The sequence below is a fragment of the Vanellus vanellus genome (assembly GCF_965231255.1).
Source record: "Vanellus vanellus genome assembly, chromosome: 17".
Taxonomy (NCBI): domain Eukaryota; kingdom Metazoa; phylum Chordata; class Aves; order Charadriiformes; family Charadriidae; genus Vanellus; species Vanellus vanellus.
The window spans coordinates 1,633,383-1,652,313 of record NC_138922.1 but is presented as its reverse complement, the minus strand read 5'-3'; the positions used below and the strand labels follow the sequence as shown (position 1 = coordinate 1,652,313).

General features: G+C 49.5%; 1 protein-coding gene across 1 annotated transcript in view; it reads right to left on the bottom strand.

Annotated features, from left to right (window-relative positions):
* Positions 1–18,931, bottom strand: part of DNAH9 (dynein axonemal heavy chain 9) — a gene marked incomplete at both ends in the record, with an annotated part of 232,270 nt that overhangs the window by 211,466 nt on the left and 1,873 nt on the right. Inside the window, 9 exons of the mRNA XM_082492287.1 lie at positions 2,426–2,540; positions 3,560–3,710; positions 4,946–5,062; positions 7,287–7,454; positions 10,104–10,337; positions 10,548–10,759; positions 13,233–13,363; positions 14,135–14,293; positions 17,596–17,792. Of these exons, the coding sequence (XP_082348413.1) occupies positions 2,426–2,540; positions 3,560–3,710; positions 4,946–5,062; positions 7,287–7,454; positions 10,104–10,337; positions 10,548–10,759; positions 13,233–13,363; positions 14,135–14,293; positions 17,596–17,792 (1,484 nt within the window). The remainder of the gene's footprint in view (positions 1–2,425; positions 2,541–3,559; positions 3,711–4,945; positions 5,063–7,286; positions 7,455–10,103; positions 10,338–10,547; positions 10,760–13,232; positions 13,364–14,134; positions 14,294–17,595; positions 17,793–18,931) is intronic.

The following is an 18,931-nucleotide window of genomic DNA, read 5'->3' as shown; positions in this document are numbered from 1 at the left end:
ACTGCCTCCGAACCCAGGCAGGCAGCCAGCCACAGTCATTCTTATAAGGCCATCTTTTCCCCACTGTTTCATCTACAATATTTCATCAAATCATAGAATTGTCTGGGTTGGAAGGAACCTTGAAGATCATTGAGTCCAACCATCAACGTAACACTGCCAAAACCACCACTAACCCATGTCCCTCAGCACCACATCTACAGGTCTTTTAAACACCTCCAGGGACGGCGACACCACCACTGCCCTGGGCAGCCTGTTCCAATGCTTCACAACCCTTTTGGTGAAGAAATTTTTCCTAATATCCAATCTAAACCTCCCCTGGTGTAACTTGAGGCCATTTCCTCTTGTCTTATTGCCTGTTCCTTGGGAGAAGAGACCGACCCCCACTCGTTGCACCCTCCTTTCAGGGAGCTGTAGAGAGCGAGAAGGTCTCCCCTCAGCCTCCTTTTCTTCAGGCTGAACACCCCCAGTTCCCTCAGCCGCTCCTCATCAGACGTGTGCTCCCGTTTCCCACTGCATTTAGTGTTGGTGCAGCCTCACCTTGAATAGTGTGTGCAGTTCTGGGCCGCACTATTTAAGAAGGATGTGAAGGTGCTTGAATGCGTCCAGAGGAGGACAACAAAGCTGGTGAAAGGCTGGAAGGCATGTCCTGTGAGGAACAGCTGAGCACTCTGGGTTTGTCCAGTTTGGGGAAAAGGAGGCTGAGGGGTGCTCTCTACAGCTTCCTGAGGAGGTGACGTGGACAGGGAGGTGCTGAGCTCTTCTCCCTGGAATCCAGGGACAGGACGCGTGGGAATGGTTCAAAGCTGCATCAGGGGAGGGAACTGGGCATAAGGAAGCACTTCGTTACCGAGAGGGTGATCAAACACTGGAAGAGGCCTCCTAGAGAGGTGGTCAATGCCCCAAGTCTGTCAGTGTTTAAGAGTCATTTGGACAATGCCCTTAATAACATGCTTTGACTTTTGGTGAGCCCTGAAGTGGTCAGGCACTTGGGCTAGATGATTGCTGTATGAATCCTTCTGTATGCCGTATGAACCCTTCCAACTGAAATATTCTATCCCATCCCATCCCATCCCATCCCATCCCATCCCATCCCATCCCATCCTTCTAATATCCAAGCTTTCCTGAAAATGGTTGTTGATTTTGGAGGACGTTTTGACAAAACCTGAATTAACTTAAACAAAATCTAGCAAAGGAAGCACCTGAGGAGTCACCACTGGCCAACTGCTGATAACCCTCTAGAAGTAAACAAGCCCCCTTAGTAAACCCCAGCAAAACCATCTTTGTTTTGCCTTTTTAATCCTTTTTCCCTTTCAAGCTGCATGTAGGAAACAGCATAACATCACCCCCGCTGCAGGGCATGTTATTAAATGCTCTAAACAGAGGTAAGAAAAACCAATGAAAAATGCAGATCTGCATCCTTCTTCATGGCTTACAAAATCTGCCATTCAGATTCAACCCAGACATGATAACGTGAGCTCTGTGCTGGGAACGGTCCAAGAGCCTGCTTCATTGCACTGATGCCTTTATTGCTGTAGAATAACTGTGCACTGAAAGACACAATGGCAATACACTGTGAGAGAAGGCTGCAAGTATTGCACAGCGATGGAAATGGCTTATTTTGGTCAAGCACATATAAAAAGTTGATCCATTTACTCAGAATCCTGTCCAGCACAAGTAAAGCCATTCCTGTGAACCACAAGGTGTAGTCACAGGAACATCTTTAATTGTCCTAAGTCCAACGCTGCTTTGCTTACAGAGCTCTTAAATGCTGTCTCATACAGTGCCATGAGATGTGGCAGCTGCAAGTGTGGGGTCATGTTTCTCCAAGACCACCCACAATAACAAGCATTCGGGTGATAAGTATTCCAACACAAGCTTCTTTCCTTGATATTGGGAGATTGCCCCTTTGTTTAATGCTGAACAAGTTGTCTTCTACCAGTGCCCAGCCAAGTCCTCATCTGTTCATCAACCTGGAAACTCAACTCCGACAATCCATCTTAGATGAGTTCAGTCCAGCACCTTTCTGCCCTTCACAGCTTGGATGACGTGAAAACCAGGGCTTGCAGCCAAGGGCGGGACTGCTCCCAGGGAGGTCCTGGAGCACAGGCTGAGTGGGATCGCAGTGGGAAAGGTTTCAATACCTCTTTCCATTGCAACCTAGGACTACGTCTGAAAGCTGAATAGCCCATGTACTATCCCACTGTGCCTCTTAACCACTTCAAAACAAATCCAATTAATGAGTTTCTTAAAAAAAACGATTGCAGAGAAGCTGAAAAGCACCAGTGCAATCACTTCACACCTCTTTGACTCAGAATTATTTCAGCTATAACCATGGGATCATGTTCAACACAGAAAGAAAATCAGATTGATTAGAGAGAAGATATCAAGATGGTCATAAAGCAACTTAGCTGGAACAGACACGCACAGATGTGGGATGTGCCTGAAGTGACCAAATGGCACCTGGATTCGTGCTTGCAGCTCCCGAGCCCAGGCCAGCGCTCCAGCTACCGGTGGCATGTTCTTGTGCACAGGGGGGGATCCTGGGGAAGGCACATTGAAACAGCATTTGACTGAACACTGCACTTGTAACCCCAAAGATACACCAAAAGCAACTCAACTGCTCTGACTTCTCAGCTTCCTGCCTTAAATCCAAGCACCTGCTACATTGACGTAGGTCTGTCACCAGGGCAAGTCTCCGAGTGCCTCTGGACCTTGAACAAGGGCCCGAGATCAAAGGAGAAGCCCAGCATGTGTTAGGAGCAGAGCCGGTACAGAGGCATCCTTTGCCTGGGATGCATTCCCTGCTCCCCACAGAGACTGATGTAGGGATTTCTGACCAGGAGCTAGTTCTGACCATCTTGTCTAACACCCACAGAACAACACCCCTCAAATTCACAGCAAGTGATGAACTCCTCTGTGAATCTCTCCACTCCCTCTGTTAACCTACACTGGTTCCAGCAGTGCTGCCTCTTCTGGAGTTGCCTGGTTCCAGTACAGTCTTTCTGAGGCAAGTAAATGGGTTATTGTTAAAAATGCACGCTCTAATCCTCATAACCTCATAGGAACCTACCCATTCCCTCCTATGCCAATGTTCATGGGAAATAATAAACCTGGAAAAGACTGATTAAACTCTTGGTTACAGAGTCCCACTCGCATACTTTGCATTTAAAGCATTAAAAGGGAAACACAATAAATTTATATGGGGGTGCACATTAGCGGGTTTGCGAGTCCCATAGGGTGTTTGAGGCAGCGCACAAGTGTGGAGAGAAACCCCCTGTCACAGCCTTGCTGGGGAAAAAGCTCGGCATGTATCTTCATTCCCAGTCACATATCACACATACACATTTAAAAAAGGCTATTTTCCCTGTAACAGATTATTTGCTTTAATAATAAGAACAGAGCTTTCCCAGGCATTTCCATTTCCACTAGGAGCTATAGAGGCTCACATTTGCAATTTGGGAAGTTTTGGTTTCCTTAGAAAAAGCAAATTATTTTCCCCCAAAATTAATCTAAATCCAATTTCCCATAAAATCAATTTTACTCAGCACATGCCACCCACCGAGCATCAGCTCTGCCTGGATGTGCCTGGAGTAGATCAGCCTGGCATGGTCCAAGGCACTGCTGAACATGCTGATGAGGACAAAGTATTTGTCAGCAGCATCGGCAGCGATTACTGGTCGCTCCAAAAGACTCCCGAACATGTCCAGCAACTGTGGGGGTAAAGAAACAGGGCAAGAAAAGGGAAAAAATTCACAACCCCGGCTTCTGCAGAGAGACCCACTCGGATTTTCCTTACTAGCCCAGATGTCTGCACCGATGAGCACTTTGGAAAAGGGAAATTTCTCTTCTTTACTCTGCTTTTCCAAATAGTCCCTCCCTTTGTTACAGAGATCATAGAATCATAGAATGGTTTAGGTTGGAAAGGACCTGAAGATCATTGAGTTCCAACCCCCATGCCATAGACAAGGACACCTCCCACCAGACCAGGTTGCCCAAGGCCACGTCCAGCCTGGCCTTGAATACTTCCAGGGATAGGGCCTCAACAACCTCTCTGGGCAACCTGTTCCAGTGCCTCACCACCCTCAAAGTAAAAAACTTCTTCCTAATGTTCAATCTGAACCTGTCCTCTTCTAGTTTAAAGCCATTCCCCCTCATCCTATCGCTACATGCCCTACTAAAAAGTCCTTCCTCAGCTCTCCTGTAGGCAGATGCTCAGACTTTCTCTGTGGGTGATTCATATTCCAACTGTCACTCTTCAAATGCTTCAAAATTTGCTATTTCTTCAAAAACCTTAGAAAAATAAATGCTATCACTTTCTACAGTCCTTTCTACAAACAGTTATATTGAAATTTTTCAGAAAATACCATTTACTTTTCTGCAAGATAGATTAGTTGGTAAACAAAACAGCCTTGTTTCTAGAAAACCTCAGTTTCCAAAGCTGAAATACATCCATGTATTAACAATATTAACAAATTGATATTAACAATAATCACCTTGTTTTTAACAGCAGTTCTCACCAGGAAAACCTAGAAAAAGCATAATTTCCTCCAACTCACAGACAGAGACACAAGTAAAACTCCTGGCATCCAAAAGCCTGATTTGAATGATTTATTTGATTACTCTTTCTAACACTGAACAAAGGTCTGTTCTGTTTGCGTCTTAATAAGAAGAGCAAAAAAACTCCCAAAGCTTTCAGCAAACACCCTGCTGCCAGCTCCACGGCTTGACAGCTTGTGAGGGACCCTCAAGCCTGAGCATCACTAACCAAGAGCAGCCCAAAAGCTACAAGTCTCATTGTCCCGCTGCCCATTCCCATTGGCAAACACCAGCCCCGAGTGCCTGTAGCTACAGCACTGCCGGCCCTCCTCTGGGTGATTCTCACCAAGGTAAACTGTAGGTGCCCTGATTTCCCTTCTACAAAAGAGAAGGGGCGTGACAGACAAACCTTGAAGGCGTGCTCCAAGTCCGAGGCATCATCGAAAGCTTGGACGAAAACAGTGCCCAGCCGTCGGTCAATGTCTTCTACTTTCTGGTGGAAATCAAAGGCGTCTTGCTCAAACTCCTGCGAGAAGGCAAAACAGTGAGCCATGAGGCTGCAAGATGGCACCAGGAAGGTACCTCAACCTCCTGATCCAGGGAACTCTTGTTATTCACCATGAATTAAACCACTCCTCTGGCATGACAAAGCCCCACAGAGCCTGAGGACATTTCTGTACTGTCCCACAGCTGAGATCATGGACCTCCAGGATGGCTCCTTTGGTCCCGAGGGCTTTCCACAGTCCAACGAGCACAAACTTCAGCCTAGAGGGAAGATGGACTATCTCCCCACCCCTACCTGGCCTGAAGACTACACCACCATTCAGAAAACCCACAGGTGTACCTGCTGAGTTCCAAATCCAATCTACTTTCAAGCCAAAACAAGCCCGGGTTTTGAACATCAGGTGGCTGTAAGGGAGGCAACAACAAAGGCAGTTCCAAAACACTGGCACAGGTTGCCCAGAGAGGCTGTGGAGTCTCCACCCTTTGGACCTTATTTAACCTTGGAGGTATTTCACCTGACCGGGCACAGTCTTGCTCTAGCTGATCCTGCTTTGAGCAGGGGAGGATGGACTAGGTGAACTCCAGAGGTCCTTTCCAACCTCAACAGTTCTGTGTTTCTGTAATTTGTATGATCTTCTGGCACTGCTTTTCTTGCTCCAACTGTAATAAATCCTTTGAGGTTCAAGCATAAAATCTAGGTTTGTTTTCCTACAGGTAAAAGAGCCCAAATCAAAGACTGAACTTGACAAACTGGGAGACTTCAGTGCTTCTGTCCTAGCTTGGACAAAGCCCCTAAAAATTAGGCCATGTGCCTCTTTTCTGAAAGGACAAAGCATAAGGCAACAGCTTTTGCTATTATCACTGCTGAGCTCCAGCAGGACCAGATGCCATGTTTTAGCTAAAAAGACAGGCTCTATAAAGTAACAGAGGGCACAAAACTCAAGCACTGAAAGAACGAGCATGACTCAGAGTCACACAAAAGGCCACAGGGTCACTCAAACCAAGCCAGCTCCTGCAGAGCCACCGTCACTGCTCTTTCTCTGCCCTCCCTCCTGAAGGAGGGGCGACACGGAACAAGCAGCTTTCCAGCACGGTCCTTCCAGGCAGCACTGGGGACGTGCCACTCGCTGCAGAGATGTACCGGGAACTACAGGAACAAAAGCACAAGCCACCCATTACCACATCAGACAGGTTCCAACACCAGAAGGAAGGACACAGCAGTCCCGTCTCCCACCACCAGCCCATCCACCCTGCACCCCAGCACAGCCTTTTCTGATGGGAGCGAGGCAGGAGCCTGCTGGAGGGAGGACTTTGCCCTTCCACTTGGATGTCTGCCATGAACGGTTGCCCCATGAGCAGTGTGATACAGGAGCTCCTCACCATGGAGCTTCTCTATGGCCACTCCAGGTTTAGCACTCCCTCCCTAGATGCATGGACAGGCCTAACTACGTCCTGCTAACTAGATGCAACAAACCGACCCCAGGGTAAACGGGACAAGCAGCAGAAGATATCAAAGATCTTGAGATCAGACACAACTATAGGACAAAGACCCCTTTCAGAAATGTCATTCCCACCCTTCCTTCATAGCCCACCCAGGCTACGCTGCTCAGTGTTGAAGCCAAGAGCAGGAGTTTCTGAATAGACCATAAGGAAGTCCGTGGCACCTTCGCTTTGCCCTGCTTGTACGGCACAAGCTGATGTCAGCATCTGGGATCTGGATGGCCATTCAGCCATTACCCGGAGGGCTGGGAATATTCCTTTAAATAAAGCAGTACTGCTAATAAAACACAGAATCCTTGAATTCTGAGAGCAACTGATGTCATGCATGCAACTAGACAAGACCAAACACGTCTCCAGAGGTTACCTGAGCTGGCCCTCATAAGGCAAGCTAGGTACCAAGAGCAGGAAAGCAAAGAGACGTGGATGTTGGTACAGCTCACACACCCCTGCAAGCACCATGTACAGAGGATGCTTGTGTAAAAGGCATGGAAATCCAGGTTTTCCAGCTGCACTGGTCTAAGGGCCTGAACTAGCAAGACAGGCTGGATATAGACCTGCAAGAACTCCCAAATCTCTGCAGGAAAAGCCAGCAGGTCCCTGTTCCCTACAGTGACAGATCAGAAGGACGAAGGAGCTGGGAAGAAGTCAGCAGGACTGCACATGAGCCAGGGCTCCATCACAGAGGAAACTGCTGCTTTAGAAACATGCATGTGCTGTTGGTATTCCCGCAAGCTGGTTCCACCTACCGTGTTGGTCAGGTCAAGACAGTCATAGGTTCGCTCCGCAAACACCTTGTACGCCTCCTGGAATTCCTCATACATGTCCAGCACCTGCTGGCCCAGGGCCTTCCCTTTAATCCCGCTGAACTCAATCTTTTCCAGCTTCATCAGGTCCAAGGCTGTTGCCAGGAGATCCTTCAAAGTCAATGGAGGCACACACAGGTTAAGGTGTTGACAAAAGAAAATGACAACAGTTGTCACAACAGCTTGCTGCTGTGGCAGTGGACCTCCTCAAGCACACCACTGGTGCTCCCAAATGGGAAGGGGGGAGCCAGATCCTGCCCGCCACAGGCATCAATGGCTGCTTATAACATGTCCCTCTCTAGCGGGACCCCCTGCTGCTGCCACTGGAAATACTATGCCAACTGTAAAGCTGCTTTTAAGGGTATTTAGAGGACAGATCCAAAGCAACATATGAGACCCTGATATGTCACCCAGCATAACTAAGAATCCAAATTTAAAGGTTTTAACCAAGAGGGGTCCTGCGATGTTTACAGGTACCTGAACTGTGCAAAAACTCCTGCTCAGTAAAACCTCTTTGTGTCCAAGCGGGTGCTATTGACCCTGCCCAGCTGGCCCTCTCCACTGAGAGTGGTGCATGGATCCTTCCCTGCCCATCCTCTGCAGCCTGGCAGGGCCTGACCCCGCGGTGCCACCTCCCAGGAAAATACCCCCCTCACCCAGCTGTAGCAGCAGCACTGGGCAGCCCCACCACCACCCCATCCATCTCTTTTGGTAGGGCTGGTCAAACGACTGTCATCTCAGAGGACCAGGAGAAACGTGCTGATCTCAAGCATAGGTGGCTGTCCTGCTCACACTTGAGGTTAGGGGACAACCCTGAATGCAAAGCTAAGCAGGTACAGAGCTTCACTCCCAAATAGGCAGCGTTCAGCCAGTGTCAGTGCCTCTCGGACAGGGGCTGCTGAATAAGTCACAGCTCAGGACACAGCCCAGAGCTTCCCACACTATGCCAAGGCGTCACCAGGCTTCGGTGCCACCCCGTGATGCTCCAGGCAGCAGCGGGGAGACACTGTGCACTTACAGCTCCTGACACGGTTGGGCTTAGCAGGAACAGCTTCCAGCCAAGGGAACAACTGCTTTCAGGTCCCTGACAGCTAAACGATTGCTGCTTTGATAAGCTTGCCCCATTTCTGAGTGAACAGGCTGCAAGCAGAGAGCCGACCCAGCCAAGCAGCAGATGTGTGCATTCTATTTATTAAGAGAACATTCACTTTAACAAATACTTTGTAAGGCAAAACCAACATAGAAATAACAGCTGCCCCTTGCTTTGTCTTACAAGGTTGCCTGAAAAGAAGGGAGGAGGGATAGAGATGGGGAGAGACAGAGGGTTTCCTGATTAACAGGCTGGTGCACACAATGCCTTTAACTATTATTTTATAGCTCATTCCACAGGCCCTCACTCTACCTTTTACTGTTCCTGGAGGTATGGGACAGCCACGGAAGGAGGACACAGGCAGTGGGCAAAAAGCAGTGCTCTGCCACCACAGCAGTGCATGTGCAGCTCAATACCTCCCTGCCGGCTTTTTTCTGTAGCCCATATCTGTAGTATCCAAGCAATGAGCAGTCACTGCCCGGAGCCTTTGCAGAGTGACAGTGCATAATTACTGTCACTCATATTGTTCTCACAATGACCTGCAGTTACTCCTGTGTCTACTTATATTTCTGTCTACACTGACCAGCATAATTTGGTTTACTGCACAACAAACCCTATTGGAAACCGTCATTAGGAATAGTTTTAAAATAGACATCAGTCATGACGGTTTACAACACAGTTAATTAAAGAATGCAGAAAAATAGAGCGTTTAAACAAGTAAAACTTTCTGTACCACTGCAGAGAACAAGAGAAGGAGAAAAACAACCCAGACCTCCCTTTGAACAGGCAAACATCACTAGCTTGAACACCGCACATCCGATCCTACATGCCAGGAACGTGGCAAGAATAAACAAAGAGATTCACTTTGGAAGTGTGTGGATAGTAGATGAATGTGTGCTGTTAACTGCCTGAGAGAGAACAGGTACATACGGTGTCTGTGTAACAGGTTTCCACAAGGTCTGTAAGCCTGCAGTCTCTAGACATAGCCACCTGACAAGCAGAGCACAGAGAGCGCTCACATGCGTGGGGACATTCAGACCTGCTCTCTGCAGAATAACGTCCCCTCTGGCTCAAGGAGTCCTCAGCCATGCTGGGAGCTGAGGGGTGACACCAGATGTCCCTGCCTCAGGTGACCATCTCAGAGTGACAAGCCTTGGACACCCCTGAGCCACAGCACCCAGCCGGACAGACCACAAAGGGATGACCTGGTGAGGAATGTGTCCCCACTCCTCCCCAAGCCCATGTGGCTCAGCCAGGCAGTGCACAGCCTCAAGAGGAACATGTGGCCTCTCCAAGTCAGGCAGGACCCAGCTCGAGGGTGTTTCCGATGGCAACAGGAGGAGTAGGAGATTGCACTGCTTTATTTACAGCCATGCAAACCACAGCCCCCAGTAATCCCCATTCTCTTGCTCCAACATGGTTCTTAGGAACAAAAGACATGCCTACCATCCTGACCAGAAAGACACAACTGCGTAGCTTATACACACACTGCGCAGGACACAGTAAAACAAGGTCCTGGCCTTGCTATAACAGGAGACCTAACAGCAAAGGGAGCGGCCCCATCCCCTGGCATCAGGTGAAGCTACAGGAAGGGAAGATGCCAGCAAGTGAGTTCATAGCTACAGAGCTCTCCTGAAGGCTTGCAACATTTTTCAACACCAGAGTCTCACCTCCACCATCTCCAGTCTCTTCAGGAAGCTGTCCAGCCTTGCAAATACCATCGTGGCAGGGAAGTCCCACTCTCTCACTTCTTGGCCTGGTTCATAATACGTATGCAGTTTTTCCCTTCTCTCCTCAAATGCCCCTTTGAACGTGTTCAGGATGCTGAGCACCAGCTGCACCTTGCTTAGGCTCTCTTCCATCTCCCCTTTCAGAAGGTCTTCTGGAGACAGGTACACCAGGGCCTGGAAGAGAAAAAAAAATAAATAAAAATAATCACACCTGAGAGGTCACTTCTACCATCACAGAAAACAGTGACTTCTTGCACTGAACATGTTTGAACCTACCCCTCAAGTTAAGAATCACTTTGCCAGGGAAGGATGGGGGAAAGGAAGCAAGACACGACCTTCATTAAAGAACCTCCCTTGGCAAATGCAGGCATCATGGCCACACACCTGCTGAATGAGAAGGTTGCAGATTTCCTGGAGCAGCACTACTATCCGCATGGGCATGTTGTAGTGCTTGGAGGTGACCCAGATCAAACACACCACGTGGAGCAGGGGGGCCAGGAAAGGCTTCACCTCGCTGAACTCGATCCTCTCTATGTCCTCCAAGTGGCGCTTCAGGGGCGTCAGGTGCAGGTGGATGTCCTGAGCTTCAGTCAAAGCTGTGTTGAGAGATGGGAGAAGTGGTAAGATCCACCAAGCTGTGGTGCACTGGGTTACAAGCTGGATACTGGACTCTGGATGGAAAGGTGCCTGGGAAAACACAGTCCTGATGAGCACAAAGCACACTCACCTAGCTGCGTGCTGCAGATTGCTCACCCTTGAACATTGCTCACCTATGGCAGTAACCAGAACAGGAAATAAACTGACACGATGGCAAGGGACAGGGAGCAGGGACAGGGCTTTGGGCAGAGTCTGAGTTGACAACTGCTAAATGACCTGCAGGGAATGTGCCCGGCAGCACCAAAAATACCGCTATGAGCAGGCTACAGGCCTTGCTATATAGCATCACAGGTTATAGAGCGTCACAGGCTATACAGCATCGCAGGTCTTTGACTGAGCTCATTTTAGCTCAGGTTCGGCTATAGCAGCCGCTTGCCCAGTGGGCAGATGACCACAGTCCCACTTGTCCTGGTTGTAACAGCAGACCTGTCAACAGCAAGGTAACTAATGTCTGACCGGTTGAAAGCTTCAGCTTAGCTTTGTATGGCCATGTGGTTTTACTCTGAAGAATTACCCCAGAGTGCAAGCATTAACAAAACCAGGTGATCACTGTGCAACTAAACCTGGGGACCAACGCGAAGAGAAGTGACAGAAATGCTTGAATGCATATAAAAATAACCCCCAAAACCCAAGACCAAGGAAGAAGAAACTCCCACTATCACCATCACCTTCCCAGCACAGAAGACAAGACAACAGCCGCACCACCACATCAGCAGGGACAGCACAACACTAGGGAAAGGGGCAGAGACTTAAAAGCAGGTGCATATAAATCTGAACTGTGTTGCAATGGAAATTAACAATTATAGTCCAAATTATCCAATTAGGGTTAGTATTGCTGTAACTAGATTAAAACCAAATATTTGTTGTATTTTGATTAGACCCTTAAAGCATTAATTAGTCTGACAATGAACTCTTGGCTCCTTATATAAGGGGTGTTTCTCTAGCCTGTATAAATTGCACTGTGTAGAATGTGATACAGATCCATAATAGATTAAACGTTTCCACGTGAAGGGGTGAAGAACAGCGTTATCTGTCAGCACGTACATAGCTAGCAAAGCCTGAATGGTTTTGTCTTGCCAGAGAGCAGCTGGGTTGAAGATGGACACAGAGCGTTGGTCGTGTTGGTCTACAGGGGATGGAGCAGCAGGACTACACTGTTTTTCACTATGGAGGGGAATTTGCAGTGCTTCCTTTGGCTGGACTCAACTGCCCTAAGCAAAGTTCACCAGAAAGAAGATGATGCTTGATTCAAGTGAGCTGCATTTTTTTTAAGGTAGAATTTTGCTTCACCTACAGGCAAAAAATAATCCTTCCTTATTATTCTTCTTATGAATGGAAAAAAAAGAAAAAGAAGGTCTTTAAATCCCTAAAGTAGGAAATGCAATCTTGGTTTTTTTTTTTTTTGCTCAAAGCTCTCTTGCCTTACTGCTTTGTGCCAGCCTAGCAAAGTAAGGTAGAGAAGGCAGATCTGCTGGTGCACACCACCACCTACAGGTCACCCACCCCACCGGCTGCAAGCCTGCGGTCTCCAGCCACAGCCACCCAACAAGGAGAGCACAGAGAGCGCTGCCACGCATGGGGACATTCAGACCTGCTCTCTGCAGGTCAGGTGGGCCGGCCAGACCTCGACACCCTGGGAGGGCATTACTGGATGGGGACAAGGACAGACATGGGCGACGGGAGGCTGTGCTCCCCATGCATCATGCTCCCCTCCCCGCTGCAGCCCCTTCCCAGGTGACAGACCTCCCCACCGCACTGCTGCGACACAGGGTGCCGAGCTCTGCCTCTGCCCCGCTCTGCCCAAATTTGCACGCAGCTGCAGGGACCCTGCTTTCCTCTCGTGTGACACAGGTGACAACACCTGCCTGCTTTCACCAGAGGCCTTGAAATCCTCATGCTCAAAGGTCCTCATCCTAAAGTGCAAACTGCTGTTGCTTTAGCAAGGAGGTTCAGGTTGCAGTGGCCAAAGCCCGGGAAATGGCAGTCTAACAAAGTAGGTTCAGTTAGCCACAAGATCTGTCCTGTTATCCTGAACCCCCATTCCTGCAGACTGACACCAGAGGAGCTGGTGAAAGTTGGACTGAGTCCTGCTGGATTAACATGAATGCTGTATTACAGCAGAGTGAATTCCCAAATCCACTCACCCTGACCTTTGGGAAGGGTCTGGCTCAATGGATCAGCAATCAAGCTTGTCCCAGCCTGGAAACAAAAGCAGCAGATCAAGCACAAGCAGCTCAGTTTCATGCCATGAACCAAAGAGAGGGACAGAAACAAAGGTTGCAGTCCTCACAGTCACAGCAAACTACAAATGACCAGTGTGGTTACAGCCACATCGGCCTTGAAACCAGTAACACCAGGCTATGGACAAAGGCCAGAAGTCATCATTATGGTGAAGTTGCCCCAGCATCTCACCTGCCTCAACATCCATGAGCATAGCTTTGAAGGCTGGAACGTAGCTGCTCTCGACTCTCTCCAGCACCTCCATCATGTTCCTGACCTTCCTTGTTCTCAGCTGATTGTAAATGCACTCCAGGTCATCACACCTACAGCAACCAAGACACGTTACAAGCCCATGTTGGGGCAGCATCAGCTGTCCTCCGATACCATCCACTGCCTCTGGGCCTGATTCAGGATTTCCTCCAGCTACACACAGACTGAGTCCCAACAGTGAAAGGAAACGGGAGGAAGATCCTGCAGGAGGCATGGACAAACCCTACAGGACAGACAGACGGTGCTGGGGTTCAGCACGACAGCAGCTCTGCTACTGCCAGGACACTGCTGAAAGAAGCCATGAGGCGCTTCTGCAGGCATTAGTGACAACTCTCCAGCAGGCAGGCTGTGCCCTGAGTAAGCCCAAACCAATATGGCACAAAGGTTTTCAAAGGGCAGGATGAAATTCCACTCCCTGGCTCTTAGGCATTTAAACCCCCTCTGGGACAGACAGATGAACAGCAGCCGGCTGAGGTGCACCATTTCCAGAAGGCCCTACAGAAGGTGTCCATCAGCTCTTACTCCTGTGGCTGGTTCCTATTGAACAGTGATAGAAACAGCATTTCCAAAAAAATTTCCTCAAGGTGTAGCCCCTGTGCTGGGGCTAAGTTAAAACCCAGCTAGCTGCCCAGGGACCTCCCAGACACTTTGCAGATCATGATTATTTTATGTGCGGGAGCAATTTTCCTTAGCTCAAGTCTTTACATGAACCTGAGCCAGCCTGCTCTTCTCAACTCATAGAGGTAGCAGCTCGCTTTGTCACCGTTGCCCTCCCTCCACCCAAAACCAGTGACCACCATGCCCAGCCAGGCTTCCCAGGGTACCTGTTCTTCCAGAACTCCAGTTCCACCTTCGGGTTAGGGTTGCTGCCTTGCAGGAGAGGCTCTGAAGACTCTTTCTTCAGCGCCCCCTGGATCTGGTAGCTCCAGTCTATGATGGCCGACTCAGTGGCATGTACAAGAGATTTATCTATCAGCTCCAGGCTGCAGAAAACAGATCACGCAGTTAACTTTGCTTTCCACTTGTTGATGTGCATGGCTCAGTTGGATCTACTTCAAATGACCCTTTGAGCAGCTGGGTTTTACCGATTACATTCTAACTTCACCTTTCAAAACCACAAAACAATCAAATTCCATGATATTTTGCCATTGTTTTAACACAGGAATCACACCCTGGAGAAAATAGCTGAAGCTCTGACACATTGTTCATAAAACGAATGGTGAAAATGAAGAGCCAGTTGCCACCTCTCTGCGCTGTCACTGTTGTATCAGATCCGTTTGGGTTCAGGGTCTGACCTGCAGACCCATACCTCCTCTCCCTGTACTGTTCTCCCTCAACCTATTCCATCTCCCCCATCATTAACTCGCTTAATTCAGAGAGAAACTACACAAAGTGGGCTGGCACATTGAGGACAGGTCACCCCACTGCCCTGAAAGCAGTAACTTCTCACATAATCTGACCCACACCACATTCTCTCCAAGTGATTAATCCCACTGCACTCACTAACACATCTCCTGAGGTCCCATAAGTGCAAGCATGCAGACATGATGATGACACAATGTGCAAACATATCTGCCTCTATGGACCTTCCAGACTTGGTTATTTTGGACTGGACCAGGCTCACAGCACTGCAACAAACTCCTTCCACTCCCAGCTTCAGGCACTAACTTGGCTTCTTGGGAGGACCAGGGTGGAAGTTTCCCCCAGCTGCAAATGTGAGCATCCTGCCAGATGTATTAGCTAACAAAGGATGGGGATTCCTCAGCTGCTGGAGACCTTGCAGGATAAAGACCGGCTGCATATAGGGCTGAGCCTCCCATGGCTGCCTAGTGACCTGGAACAAGGGGCATCCTCAGGAAGTTTGCAGAAGACACCAAGTTGGATGGGAGTGTTGATCTGCCTGAGGGTAGGAGGGGTCTACAGAGGGAACTGGACAGGCTGGATCGATGGGCTGAGGCCAATGGTATGAGGTTCAACAAGGCCCAGTGCCGGGTCCTGCACTTGGGTCACACCAAACCCATGGACACTACAGGCTTGGGGAGGAGTGGCTGGAAAGCTGCCTGGCAGAAAAGGACCTGGGGGTGATGATGGAACAGCTTGTTCTGGGTGTCATCTCAAAGCACCTGGAAGAAAAGAAGGTTATCAGAAGTAGTCAACACAGATTCACCAAGGGGAAGTCATGTCTGACTAATCTGATAGCCTTCTATGATGGAGTGACTGGATGGGTGGATGAGGCGAGGGCAGTGGATGTTGTCTACCTTGACTTCAGCAAGGCTTTCGACACTGTCTCCTACATCATCCTCACAGGCAAGCTTAGGAAGTGTGGGTTAGATGAATGGACACTGGGGTGGATTGAGAAGTGACTGACAGATAGAGCTCAGAGGGTTGCGGTTAGTGGTGCAGAGTCTGGTTGGAGGTCAGTAATGAGTGGTGTCCCTCAGGGGTCAGTACTGGGTCCAGTCCTGTTCAATAGATTCATCAATGACATGGATGAAAGGATAGAGTGTACCATCAGCAAGTTTGCTGATGACACAAAACTGGGAGTGCCGGGTAGATGGGAACAGTCTTTTTTCAGTGGTGCCCAGTGACAGGACAAGAGGTAATAGGCACAGACTCGAACATAGGAAGTTCCATGTAAACCTAAGGAGGGACTTCTCTCCTGTGAGGGTGGCAGAGCACTGGCACAGGCTGCTCAGAGAGGTGGTGGAGTCTCCCACTCTGGAGACATTCAAAACCCACCTGGACGCCGTCCTGTGCCACTGCTGTAGGTGCCCCTGCTCTGGCAGGGGGATTGGACTAGATGATCTCCAGAGGTCCCTTCCAACCCTGACCATTCTGTGATTCTGTGGTGTTGGTCGACAGACAGCTTAATATGAGCCAGCAGTGTGCCCAGGTGGCCAAGAAGGCCAACAACATCCTGGCCTGTACCAGGACTAATGTGGCCAGCAGGGCTGGGGCAGTTATCATCCCCCTGTACTCGGCACTGGTGAGGCCCCACCTTGAGTGCTGCATTCAGTCTTGGGCCCCTCACGACAAAGAAAGACATGGAGGTGCTGGAGCATGTCCAGAGAAGGGCAGTGAAGCTGGTGAGGGGTCTGGAGCACACATCCATGAGGAGTGGCTGAGGGAACTGGGGATGTTCAGCCTGGAGAAAAGGAGGCTGAGGGGAGACCTCTCTTAGAGAGACCTCTACAGCTCCCTGAAAGGTTGTAGCTGGGGGGGGGGGGGGGCGTCAGTCTCTTCTCCCAAGTAACAAGTCATGGGACAAGAGTAAACGGCCTCAAGTTACACCAGGGGAGGTTTAGATTGGATATTACAAAAAAGTTCTTCACAGAAAGGGTTGTCAAACAGTGAAACAGGCTGGCCAAGGGAGTGGTAGAGTCATCACCCCTAGAGGTATTTAAAAGACCTGTAGAGGTGGCGCTGAGGGATGTGGCTTAGTGATGGAGTTGGCAGTGTTAGGTTAATGGTTGGACTCGATGATCTTATGGGTCTTTTCCAACCTAAATGATTCCATGATTCTAATTAGCCAGAAAATCTGGGGTGGCTTTCCTGGGTATCATCCCTCAAGTACGGCAAGTGAACTTCAGAACCAAGACAGCTACCAGGGAGGTCTAACTATGAATGGAGAGAACTGAAATTATGGAAATCATTCATTTACTTCTTGAAGAGAGACACAAGGAAATGCAGTGGGTGTCTGGGAAGCCACCCTACTTCACCAGGAAGATAGATGGAACAGGTTCCAAATCTCTCTATGGGACTATGAACAGTTCAGAAACTTCCAGAAAGTTGTGGGTGTTTTTTCCCGTACCTTTGCATGATAAATCTGGTTTTAAAGGGAAACAGAATAGTCCTGACCAAGCAGAGAGCATGAATCACTAACAAGCGAGTCATTTAACATTGAAACAGTGCATTTTGGGAGCATGTTTTGGCAGACAGAAGCTAGAAGAAGAGAATTCTGCCTTCCCTTTCAGTGGCGTCAGGAAAACAGGAGAGATTTTGCCCGCGGGGTTTGTTTTTTTCCCCCCAACGATCCAAGCAGCTCATTGCTTCCCTGTGCACCCATACCACCTTTGCACTTTCTGTGTTTTTCCTGCCTGTACCATCACACAGTCCCCAAAGACAGAGCCCATAAACTAGAGAGCAGGCAGAGCAAAACACATCTTGGCAGTCTGGATGAGCAGCAGATGAAAGAGAGCAAGAAGAGTCACCGTGACTGGGTGGGAGGATCCCCAGAAGTCATCAGCAGGAGAAAACCCCATGGAGAGTAAGGAGTGATACTCACAATTTCTCATTTTCCAGATCAATGTCCTCAATTCCCTCCGAGCCAGCTGGAAGAGGCAGCAAGGTCTTGCCCTTTACTTGGCCAACAACCTTGAAAACAGTACTTTTTAGGCTGTGGACATGACGGATAATGTCTTGTGACACCACTCGTGGCCAGCCCTGATGGTTCTTCTGGTTCATCAGGATGGGTGCAATCACCTACAGCAGGAGTCATGAAAGAGCAACAGAGAAAAAAGTGCTGCAGGAGACAGACAGGCCCCCAGGTCCTCGCTCAGCCGAGTCTGGAGACCCATATTCATTGCTGTCCCAAGCAGTTCCCTGGCTGAGGGAAACAAGGGCAGATGACAACGAACGAGCCTCTCTACAGGCCCACTTTGCATACTGGTACACCTTCTCCCCTCAATCCAAGCAGTTAAGAAGGGTGGAAACCAGCAGACGAAGTGAGCAGCCCCATCCTCAGGCTCTCCCAGCCTCTCAAACCTGCCACTGGAGATGGCTCCACAGGCTCTTGTCCCCTTGCCCTCAGGACACCTCCTGGTGCTTGCTCCCCGTTTCACTGCCAGCAGGCAGGGGGTGCAGGCAGGGCCATGGGCTTCAGGCAGTCTTCCAACACCAGCAGGGCCGGGCTGAACCCACAAGCTGTCCCTTGATGGCAACCCCCAGCATGTCAGAAGGGAAGTTCTTCTGGTACCTCCTGGGACCTACTGTTGGTGAGAGTCACCTAGGTCCCCATCCCAACTGTACTACAGGTCTTGAGCACAGGCACTTTTTAGGTTATTTCTCGAAACCGTGGCACACTAAATATGATTTTTGTCATTATCAGTGAAAGTCTCCCAGGGTTCGTACTGACCCGACAGTGTGGGGTCTCCAGGCTGGGCTGGGCTTGCCTAGACCAGAGCTGCTTTTGGCTTGTTTGAGCTGCAATAGCAGCACAGTGTCTGTCACCTACCCCGGGCTGGCTCTGCTCGGGGACCTGCCTGTGGCAACAGCCTGACAAAGCCAGGTTGCTCCTGGTGACAAACAACAGCCCTTTGTGTTACCAGGCTCCAGGGAAGCTAAAGGTACAAAAATAGCTACACATGGACACAAAATCAGGAAGCAATAAAGCAGCTCAGCACCACCACAGTGCTGTCCCAGGGTGCTAATGACTCTTTGTAACCCGAGGGAGATGGCACTGGCAGCCCCCGTGCCCAGGGAGCCGCGGGAAGGGGGAGCACAGCCCCAGGGGACACAGGCAGACACTGCCACGTTCACCTTCAACACTTTCAGCTACAGCATCAGCAAGATTTGTCTCTGTGACTTACATCACGTGGACTGCTAATGCTAGCAATGTTGTA